Genomic DNA, 11878 nt, shown 5'->3' with positions numbered 1-11878 from the left:
CGCCCCCGCCCGGGCCGAGCTGCAGGCCCCCACCCAGCCTGCGCACACCCCCGCGTACACCCCCGCGTCTCGGGGCCTCGGGGTCCCGGCGGGGGCGGGGCGTCAGCGGCTGGGGGCGGGGCCGGGCGGGGGTGCGCGGCTGGGGCGGCGGGAGGTGCGGACCCTTCCGTCCCCTGATTGGATCTGGGCTGAACAAGGGGCGGTGTCTTGCGGCAGTTCTGCGGGCCGGCATTGGGCGCTGGATATGGAGGGCGTGGTTTTGTGAAGTCAGTTCCGGTCGGTGTAAAACCCCCGGGGCGGCGGCGAAAAGGCTTCAGATGCTTCTGGGTCGCGGTGGGGTGAGCTTCTGAGTCCGTGTGTGTGAGCTTGAGCGCCGAGCGCTAGAGCGACCCGGCGAGGGATGGCGGCCACCGGGACCGCGGCCGCCGCGGCCACGGGCAAACTCCTGGTCCTGCTGCTGCTCGGGCTCACGGCGCCCGCCGCGGCTCTGGCCGGCTACATTGAGGTGGGCACCGGGCGAGCGCCCGAGCCCTTTCTCCTGCGCCCGCGAGGGAGCGCGGCCTGCGGGCGGGCGGGCGGGCCGCGGGGTCCGGGCCGGGCGGGGGGGCGCGTCGCGCGGGGCGGTGGGGGTGGTCCGGCGCTGCAGCGGGTCTGGCGCGCCTCCCCCGCCCGCCCCTGCTTGGCGCAGCGCTTAGCGCTGGAGGTCGGGCTGCCTCCGACGCCGCAGAGGCCAAATGAAAGGCATCGGGGTTGCGGGGGGCGGCGGGCCGCCTCGGCCGCCCCAGCCCCCATCCCGCCCGCGGCGGCGCCACATCCTCTGGGGACCCCGCGCGGCCCAGACGCCCACCCCGCCCTCCGCCGGGACCACGCGAGCCTCTGCCGTGCGCCCCGGGGTGGCCCGCAGCCCGAGACCCGGTGCGGCTGGGCTCGCTCCGGGGGCGGCTGTGCAGACCCTGGCCCCGGGCTGGGGCGGGCAGCGCGCTCCCCGCGCGGCGCCGGGGCTTCCCACCGGGGAGCGGCGGATGCGGCCTTTGTTGGCGAGGTGGGCCGATCCGCGGGGATGCGGGCGTCCCGGCTCGGCGCCGGGGGAGTGCCGCGATGCGGGGCGAGCGCCTCTCGGGCTGCACCGGAGAAGCTCCGCAGCCCGCAGCGGGTGTGCCCTCTCCTTCCTGTGTGCCTCGCGTTCCAGATCCTGCGCGCTGGCATCGGGCCTTCGGGAGGGATTGTTAAATATAGCCGTTTGCCTGAGTCTAATAAACAAGGGGAAACCCCTCTCTGCTGCTGTGCTGTGTTGCTCCCTTTTGTGGTGGGTTTCAGCGAGCAGGGACGCGGTGGCCGTGAATACGTTGTGAAGACTCTTGTCTAATCGTACTTCTTTGCTGTAAGTAGTTTTTCTGCGCCTGATAACCCCGTGGCATCTCTGTGCCGGGAGGATGTTCCAGCGCCTGGGCTCCTGGGTGATTCGCTGGGGTCGGGCCGCGGGGACAGGCGGCGTTGCTGAGGTCCGTGGGTCCTGCAGGGTACCCTGGACGTGGCCGCTTCACAGAAACCTTTCTGTTCCTGAGGGAGACGTGGGACTTTATTTTTACTTGCCTTCTCGAAATAGTGCTTGAACTGTCGGACTGGAATGTTTCGGGTGTGTAGTTTATTTCCTCCCTTCGCTATTTTAAAAATTACAGTGGATTTCTGCGTGGTTGGCTAATTTCAGAGAGAAGTGAGACTGGATTTGATTACCTAGGCATTGACTGAGAAGTTTCTAATAAAAACCCACAGTTAGAACGTGTTCTTCTGCAGAATGTGTAAATATTTCCACGATTAGAATAAATCTAATCAAGAACAAACCTCCGATGGAACGGCTTAAAACGTTTGTATTCATCCTGCGTAAAGCTTTGATTCTTGGGGGGCCGGGGGCGGGGGGAGAAGTTTTAAGTAGAAATAGTTAATGTTTATATACGCATGCTTTTAGATTAGGATTATTTTCGTTTCCACACAGTGGTTAGTTAGATTTATATCTGTGGTCCCCAGTAGGGTGTCGCAGGGAAGCAAGCTAGATCATTGGGATGGGAGGGGAAGGAAGAAGATTTTGTATGGAACATAGAATTTAACTCTTAGGTCAGGATGTCAAAAACCATTGTTCACACTGTTTTACCTCACTTCCCAGAGGTATGAGTAACTTCAGGCACTAGTGAATTCACAAAAAAGGGTCCATCAATTTTAAAGTACATCTTTCAGGTTTAAATGGAATATTAATACTTGATGCCTGCAGAGAAAGAGAAATGAACAATATCAGAATTAGCTGTTGTGGATTAAATTTGATTGTTACCCACATCATTGTTCAATCGGAAAGTCTGGCTAGACAGAAAGTAGGAATTAGACATTTCCCTAAAATGGGTTTTGAATGCTGTGTTATGAAACTTCTTTGGAACTGTATTTTTGCCCATACTTGCTAAATTATCTTTCAAATGGTTTTTCCTTTTGTCCAAGAGGCAGAATTTCCTTCGTATGTATATAATTTGATTTAGTTTATTTGCTTTCAGGCAAAGGACTGCCTAAGCCTTGATTTAGATGAGGATGGCCTAAATCAGGATTCGCTTTGGGATGGTCCTTATTGAGATTAGCCAAAAGGATTCTAGCCAAATCCCTGATCAAATTGCTTGGCACAGAATTATTGATTGGCAAATCTTGAGTGTTGCTTGGTGTTGACTGAATTAATCTCTTAAACCTGTTTAAAAGAAAAAAAGTCTCTGTACTCAGGGTCACTTCCTCTGTTAAATCTGAGACAAGTTCAGTCGTGGGCCTGCTCCCATGTGGGATTCTCAGACGGTATTTGTGCTGAAATTCTGCACTCTGTACAGTGGACATTGAGGCTTCTGAGAGCCAGTTCATTCCACCACATTTTACGAGTGGGCCCTTTGATAGTCAATTTTCAGGAAATTCAACGTATGATGTCTGAGGCAGAGGATCAAGAAGCTTTGCGCTGATATTTCTGATTGGTGGTGGAGGGGATGTCACATTATGACCTGGACAGATACCAATGCCTCCGATAGGAACATCAGCCTGTTAACCTCATAACCATGTTAAAATCGTTTGATAAATGTGATGAGCTAAGTTTTGGCATATCAGACCCTCCTTTCGCGGGCGTTTGTTTCATCCTCTAAAGCTGGGCTGTCCCACAGTGTAGCCACTTGCAGTGTGGCTACTGTGATTGAGGAATGAACTTTCCATTTTATTTAATTTTAGCTAATTTATATTCAAAAACACTCTGGTGATTGGAAAACATTTAACTGTGTTTGAAACAACTTGGTATATGAGTCTGCTTTTTAAACTATTTGATACATTTTATGAAATCTAAATGCAGATCCAGTATTTCTTGTGAAAATTTAGCATCTGAATTGAGGTGTACTGTAGGTGTAAAATGCACACCAAATTTTGAAGACTTAGTATGAAAAAACTTGTAAATTAACTCATTTATAATTTTCATATTGAGTGTATTGAAATGATAATATTTTACACATTGGCTAAGTAAAATATATTAAAATTAGTTTCACCTGTTTCTTCTAATTTTAATGTGTCTTCTAGAAAATACAACATATGTAACTCATATCTACTGGACAATGCTAATTTAATTTCTTGCTTAAGGTTGGTGCTGCCGTGAGTGTTTTTATGAGCACAATTTTTAAATATGTTGCTATTTTTTCCCCCAATAAAGTCTTGCTTAAAGTTGGTCCAGTATGATCTTAAGAACAATTTTGAATATTTTTCTGTTACTTTTTTCAATTAGAATTTTTATTTAGAAATAATTTCAAGCTTACAAAAAATTATAAAAATTGTACGAACAGCTCTTATACCCTTTACCCAGATTCATCAATTTAACATTTCTCCTATTCAGCATTTGCTTTTTCATTCATTTTGTTATTACGTATTTTTTGCTGAACCGTTTTGAGAGCAGGTTGCATACATCATGTCCCTCTACCCCTGAAAACTTCAGTGAGTATTTCCTAAGAACCAAGGAAGTTGTCCTACATAAGCTTAGTACAGTTATCAGCTTAAAGAAATTTAACTTTGGTACAATACTTTGATCAAGTCTGCTGTCTGTATTCCATTTTGCCAGTTGAACCAATAATGTCCTTCATAGCATTTGAAAACATGCTTTTTTTGTCGTTGTTGTTAAAGAGCTTTAGAATTCTTGGCAATAATATGTGAAGGGTTAATTTTTTTCCAAATATAAAAATCATATTTTTAACTTATCTGATATTGTTTCAACTCTGGAAAATCAAAACTTAAAAACCTTTCAAGATTCCTTAATTATATTACTCTTACTGAATTCTTGGGGTTTTGCATTTTCTTTTTAAAATAACAAAAATTATATAGGGAGTGCATATTCATTGTAAAAATTTAAAATGCATTTGAACAATAAGAAATGAAAAATAATCTGAGATTGTATCGTCCGGGGAAATCTCACTGTAAACGTTTTGGTGTGGTGTGTATCCTCCTAGAGCTCTCAGGTACATACATTATATCAAAGTGACACATAAATTGCGTATTGAAGCTGGTACCTAACAATTAGTATTTTGAATTGTTCTAAAATGAACTACTGAAAGAAAATAGTTTTCTGTGTGATAAAAAGTAGGGATAAATTTTTGTACAGTAACTGTAAAGTCTGTGGAGGGAGGCCATTTGAGAATTCGAAATCGCCCATAATCCAATTTTCATGAGTTGTTTTTTTTAGTGAGATAAACTAGATTACCTTGACTCTTAATTAAGTTTCGTATAGTGTACCTTGGTTTATGTCCTAGGATGGAAAGTGAGCCATGTAGGCTCATTCAAATAGAAACAAGTTCCAGTCCTTTGTATCAAGTATAACTAATAACTAACTACCTTATTGCTGAGAGAAATTTTCTTAAATAAACATCATGAAGGCTTTTTTTTAATGAAACTTTTTGAAACATAACTATAATCTATTTTTAAAATACAACTTTTCATTTGTTATTCATCCCACTGGTGTTTGTTGAACACTGCTACCAGGTTCTGTGTTAGATGCTAAACAGTGCAGTAATAAAAGCAACTATGCATAGGGCCTTTTCCTCTGCAGTGCACTTGCATGATGTGATTTCCAGGCCCTACCCCCAGAGATTCTCATTGAGGATATCTGGGATTCTCATTGTCACAGGCTCCCCAGGGGATTTTTATTTGCAGGTAGAGAAAAACAAACTCCAGCAAACAAAAAGCCAACAGAACTCATCTGGGGACATTATCTTATGTAAGTCCTCAAAAGTCTGGTGAAGTAGGTATTCGTATCCATACCTAAAACGGGAGTCAGGTGAGGCAGAGGGTTCAAGGCAGTGCAGCAGGGCCAGGGTGAAAATTGGTCTGTCTTATTCGGAGTCTGTCGCTCACTCTTTCTTCTATATCAGGGTGTTTTGGTTGCAGATTTCTTTTTACTCCTGTCTACCTGTTTTCTCCACTATCAAAAAACCTGATGTGAATATTTTCTTTAAAAGAAGCTAATTTCATAGATGTTGTAATGTTATCATGAATCAATATATGCCGAACTGCTAACAGTGGTTATCTTTGAAGGATGTAATTACAGGGGACTTTGCCTTTTTACATTTTCCATAGGTTTAAAAAAAAACGTCTAATGCCTTTTAATATAATATGCAAGTTCTCTTTTTTTTTAAGAGGGGTAAGCTTGTTCTATCTTTGTATTCTGATAAATTTTAAGGAAAGAAACGGTGACCACTTGCGGGGAATCTTACCAAAATCAGTGTATGGGATTCTTTGGAAGAGAAAAGGTTACTGGCACCAGATCTATGATCATTGGCCAAGTTGATAGACAAACTATTAGGAAGAGGCTGACACAGTAACCAACATGACTGGAATAAGACTGTGGTCCAGAAAAAAGTCAATCAGCATTTGGAGTGGGGCACCTGTGGTGTGGGTTAATCGAATAGCTCAGCACAACCTTTCTACTCTGCCTTCCTCAGCCTCACGCCTCCTGTGGCTGCAGAATGGCTGTTGCAGTTTCAGAACACGTGCTTCAATTTGATAACATCCAGGGGATTGTGGGGCTTTCTCAGAGCGCATCAGCACAAGACCCCTCAAGTCTTAACTGTACAGAATTATATCAGGTGCTTCCAGCCACACCAGTCATGGGTGGGGAGGGGATGGTGGTGCTGTGATAGGCTTAGACTGCACACTGGGTTCTGTGGGAAAAGAGGGCCGTGGATGTTGGGTAGATAGCAACCCAACATCTGCTACCAGGGCATTATCTGTTTGGGAGGTTATATAGCTAGGCTGGCTGGAAAGAAAAAGAATGAATTTATTCTTACCTAAATGATCTGTGAGTTAAAAGTTTGCCGGTGAAATTGAGACCTCAAAGGAACCTCTCAGGTGATTTGTCAGGATCTCGGCACATCCTTTTGAGGGATATTGCCATCCAGAACAGAAGGGCAGGAATGGAGAAGTATGTAAAAATTTGTAAGGGAGGTAATTAGCCTAGAGAAGAAGAAAACGTGGGATTTAGTGTTGGTGAAGAATGTAAGCATTGTCAAATTTTTATATATTGGCTCTGGAAGGCTAAATAGATGACTTACCTAGGCTGAAGCAGAATTTTTACCTGGAGAAATGAGCCAGTAAGAGTGTGAAGAGTATAGGAGCCTTTAATTATGAATATGACCAACAAAGTATAGTAAATATATAAAAGATACTCATATCCACCACCCAGTTTTTTTAAATTTTAGCACTTTCTGTATTTGCTTTAGCCTGTTTGTTTTTTTTTTTAAAGAACTAAAACATCATCAGTAGAGAAATAAAACATTGTTAGGCCTCCTTTGAACTTTCCCCCATCCCATTAACCTTCCTTTCCAGAAGTAACTCTTACCTTGAGTTGGGAATTCAGCATTCCCACTTATGTTTTCGTGTTGAGAGAGACCCCCTTCATCTCTCTGGATTCCGAAGAAACTTACCCAGGCTCTTAGAGTTGTAATAAATATTTATCAGTGCAGAGTGCTAATTGTTCGAGCATATTAGGATGATTGTAGAAGGCAACGATTCTAAGATATTTGAACTGAAAGTAAGGGTAACCCTGTGCTCATGAAGGTGCCAAGCACTCAAGGCAACATTGCAGCCGTCTCCACCCACGTCTCAAGCCTGGAATATTTTTGAGCTTTTAAAAATTTAAATACACAAAGGAAAAAAAGTTATATAGCTCAATGTATTTTCGTAAAACATACTTGCGTGACCACTGCCAAGGTCAAGAAATAGAACATTCCCCTCCCCCACTTCCCCCTCCCCCTCCCTCTCCCCCAACTATTATCCCGACTTCTATGGTGATGATGTCTTGCTTTTCTTTTGTATAGTTTTACCACCCAAGCATTCATCCCTAAACACTGTAGTTTAGTTTTTCCTGTTTTCTCGCTTTATATAAATGGAATCTCTCAGTATATATTGAGTATCTTGCTTCTTTCACTGAACATGTTTTTGAGGGTCATTTGGATTGACGAGCATAGCTGTGGTTCACTTGTTTCCACAGCTGTATAGTATTCCAGTGTATGAAGAAACCACAATTTGTTCTACTGTTGATGGACATTTGGAATGTTTCTGGTTTGAGGTTATTGAGATAATACTGTCCTCTCTGCTGCTTGCCTTTTTACGCTATTCTTAATGATGTCTTTAGAAGAAGTTCTCAGGTTTAATGTCTAATTTATCAGTTTTATTTTTTTAAATTATGGTAGGTGCTTTTTGTGTCCCATGTGAGAAGTTTTCCCCACCCTGAGGACATAGTTATTCTCCTGTTGCCTACTAGGGGCCTTTTGTTTTGCCTGTCACATTTGGAGCTACAGTTTACCTGGAACTGATTGTTGTGTAGATATGAAGTATTGGTCTTTTTATTATTTTTTTTTTTCCGTATGGCTATCCAACTTGCACCATTTATTGTCAAGGTCTCCTTTCCCTTCTGTTCTCCCATGCCACCTTTGTTGTTAATTAATATCTCTGTATGGGTGAGTCTATTTCTGGGCTCTCCTAATCCATTGATCTCTTCTCTATCCCTGTACCAAGAGTACACTGTCTTAATGACTGTACCTTATAATAAGGTTTTTTTGTTTTCTTAATAATTTTATTTATTTATATTTTTTGTCTGCATTGGGTCTTCGTTGCTGTGCGTGGGCTTTCTCTAGTTGTGGCGAGCGAGGGCTACTCTTCATTGTGGTGCGCGGGCTTCTCATTGCGGTGGCTTCTCTTGTTGTGGAGCGCAGGCTCTAGGCGCATGGGCTTCAGTAGTTATGGTGCGCGGGCTCAGTAGTTGTGGCTCTCGGGCTCTAGAGTGCAGGCTCAGTAGTTGTGGTGCACGGGCTTAGTTGCTCCACGGCATGTGGGATCTTCCCGGACCAGGGCTTGAACCCGTGTCCTGGAATTGGCAGGTGGATTCTTAAACACTGTGCCATCAGGGAAGTACCTATAATAAGGTTTTATAACTACTAGAGCAAGCCCTTCTGCCTTGGTTGTCTTCAGTAATGTCTTGACTATTCCTTAACCCTTTTCTTTCCATTTACATTTGCCGCATTTAGCCAAAAACACTGGTTGGAATTTAGATTCGATTGCATTGAGTCTGTAGTTGAACTGGGAAAAATAGACATTTTTCCAATACTGAGTCTTCCAATCCAGAAACATGGCATATACCTTTATTTAGGTCCTCTCTAATTACCCTCAGTGTTTTATAGCTTTTTGCATAGAGATCTTGTACATCTTATGTTAGATTTATTTATAGATATTTGATTTTTTAAATGCTATTGTAAATGGCATCTTAAAATTGTCATTTAGTTGTGGTTGTTGAAATGAAGTTGATATTTTCAAATTGATCATGTATTCAGCGGTCTTGCTAAGCTTGTGTACTAATTCTAATAATTTATCTGTAATTTTTAAAATTTCTGAGTATATTCTGTGAATTGTGAGAGTTTAATTTCTTTCCTTTCATTTTTAAAAAACGAGATATAATTGAATATAACATCGTGTAAGTTTACAGTGTACAGTGTTCTGATTTGATACATTTATATATTGCAGTATGTTTACCATTGTACCATTGCTGCTAATACCTCTATCAAACGTAATTATAATTTCTTTTTGGTGGTGAGAGCTATTAAGATCTAGTCTTTTAGCGACTTTGAAGTTTATAAAACAGTATTGTTGACTATAATCACTGTGCTGAATGTTAGATTTCCAGAGTTTATCTGCTGTTTACAAATTTGTACCATTAAACAACATGCAAGTTTTGATATATAATATTTTCATTATCATTCAAGTAAAAAAATAGATTTTTCCATTGTGATTTAACTTTTTTACCCACAGGTAATTTAGAAGTACACTTCTTAATTTCCTAAGATGTGGAGATTATCTGGTTGTCTTTTTGCTGTTTATTTCTAAGTTAACTGCATTGTGGTCAGAGAATTAGTCTGTATGATTTCAGTTTTTTCAAATTTATTGAGACTTGCTTTATGACCTAGTTTATGATAGAATTTTTGTTGTGTGCATAGAGAAAATGTTTATGCTGTAGTTGTTACTTCCAGTGTTTTACATGTATTCTGATCATGCTGTTTTCATGTTGTTCAGATCTTTATTCTTATGATTTTTTAAATCTTTTTTTCTTTTATTGAGAAAGGTATGTTAAAAATCTCCCACTGTGATTTTGGGAAAGTTTTTTTTCTCCTTGTCATTCTGACAATTTTTGCTTTGCTTATTTTGAGGCTGTCATTAGGTGCCTACAGATTTAAAATTGCTATCTATTCCTGAAGAATTGGACTTCTCAGAGTTATAGTTTCCCTTGTTATCTCCAGTAAGGTTTTTGCCTTTATCAACACTTGGTCTACTGTTTCCATCTTTGTGTTTTAGATGTGTTTATGGTTGCTTTTTCTTTTGTTAACTTACGAGGCAGAGTTCGTCTTTTACTGGAATATTTAGTCCATTTTCATTTAATGTGATTGCTAAAGTATTTGAGTTTTCATCTGCCTTCTTATTTAGTGTTTTTTGTTTGCTCTGCTGGTTCTTATGTTTCTTTTTTTTCTTTTTTTCTAATTGAAGTATAATTGGCACACAACATTATATTAGTTGCAGGTGCACAACATAATGATTTGATATTTGTATGTGTTGTGAAATGATCACCACAGTAAGACTAGTGAACATCCATCACCACAGATAGTTACATATTTTCATGTGTGTGTGATGAGAACTTTTAAGATTAACTCTCTTAGCAACTTTAAAATATACAATACAGTGTTATTAATCATAGTCACCATGCTGTACATTACATCCCCAGGACTTATTTATATTATAACTAGAAGTTTGTACCTTTTGACCACCTTCACATATTTTGCCCACCCTCCACCCCTCAACTTCCACTTCCCACCTCTGACAATGAGTGATCTTTTCTCTATATCTACGAGTTCACTGTTTTTAGAGTCCACATATAAGTGAGATTGTACAGTATCTTCCTCCATCTGACTTATTTCACTTAGCATAATCCCCTCAAGGGGATTATGTTGTTGCAAATGGTAGGATGTCCTTTTTCATGGCTAAATAATATTCCTGTGTGTGTGTGTGTGTGTGTGTGTGTGTGTGTGTGTGTGTGTACACCATATTTTTTTATTCATTCACCTGTCAATGGACATTTAGGTTGCTATGTTTATTCCCTTATTTAACTCCTTTGGAGGTGGTTATTATTTTACTTCTCTCTCTTATTACTTTGGAACATACTTGTATAATCTTTTGTTTTCCCTTTAGTGGTTACTTTAGACATTTCAATATCTTTCACTTAATCAGTGTCTTATATTAATTGGTATTTTTGCCCTCTTCCTGCTCAGTAGAAGGTTATTAGAACACTTTAACTCTATTTAACCCCTCTCAACATTTTTGCCATTGTTGTTATGTATGTTAATTTCATTTAAACCCCAGAAGACCTCATACAAGCCATGTTTTATACAATCAAATGAATTTAGATCAGTGATTATGAGCTTTGGAGGCACACTGGTATCATCTGGGGGAACATTTATAAAACACAGATTGTCTGCACTCCAATTCAGACAGATTACATCAGGGTCTCTTGAGGGAGGGTGTCAAGCATTAGTGTTTCTTAAAAACTCCGGTGATTCAAAGATGCAGTGAGTTTGAAAGCCTCTGATTTAGATTTACATATTCTCTTTGTTACTCTTCATGCCTTTTGTATCTCTGACCTTCGTTTTGGGATAATTTTTTGTCTTCCAAAACACACTTCAGAATTTTCTTAAGGTTGGCTGGTGACATATATTCTTTCACCAAATACCTGTTTTAGTGTCTTTCTTGCAAGATAGGTTTATCGGGAATAGAATTTCTTTCATCATTTTAAAGATCTTATTCTTTATTCTATTCCTGGTAAATACCCTGATGTTCAGTATTATCAATAGCTTATTGGAATTAACTGTCAGATTGTTGTTCCTTTGAAGATAATGTGTCCCTTATCTCTGACTACTTAGTAGATTTTCTCTTTGAATCTGATTTTCAGCAATTTTACTATGTACCTAGGTTTGGATTTTTTTTTAATGTATAGTCCCTTGGCATCCTTGACGGATTGGTTCCAGGACACCCCTACCCCCAATACCAAAATCTGTGATGCTCAAGTCTGTTATGTAAAATGGTTCTAGTATTTGCATGTAACCGTCAAATATCCTCCTGTATACTTGCAGTCATCTCTAGATTACTTAAAATACCTAATGCAATGTAAATGCTATGTAAATAGTTATAAATATAATGTAAATGCTATGTAAATAGTTGTAAATATAATGTAAATGCTATGTAAATAATTGTTGGCCCGTGGCAAATTCGAGTTTTGCTATTATGAATTTTCTGAAAT

The 11878-nt window shown here is 40.9% G+C and overlaps 1 protein-coding gene across 5 annotated transcripts in view; it reads left to right on the top strand.

Moving 5' to 3' along the window:
• The first annotated feature begins 305 nt into the window (after nucleotides 1-305).
• The window catches only part of APLP2 (amyloid beta precursor like protein 2), a 69490-nt gene continuing 57917 nt past the window's right edge, over nucleotides 306-11878 (top strand). For 2 of the 5 annotated variants that reach the window (XM_036861135.1, XM_036861132.1), the window contains exon 1: nucleotides 308-505. In XM_036861135.1, the coding sequence (XP_036717030.1) occupies nucleotides 401-505 (105 nt within the window). In that variant the 5' untranslated portion in view covers nucleotides 308-400. Of the gene's footprint in view, nucleotides 506-11878 lie in introns of all 5 variants that reach the window. The other 3 variants (XM_036861136.1, XM_036861134.1, XM_036861133.1) reach the window with 3 other exon arrangements.

Source organism: Balaenoptera musculus, chromosome 8 (genome assembly GCF_009873245.2).
Source record: "Balaenoptera musculus isolate JJ_BM4_2016_0621 chromosome 8, mBalMus1.pri.v3, whole genome shotgun sequence".
In the NCBI taxonomy this organism is placed as follows: Eukaryota; Metazoa; Chordata; class Mammalia; order Artiodactyla; family Balaenopteridae; genus Balaenoptera; species Balaenoptera musculus.
The sequence above is the reverse complement of the archived record's forward strand: the minus strand, read 5'-3'. Positions and strand labels throughout refer to the sequence as shown.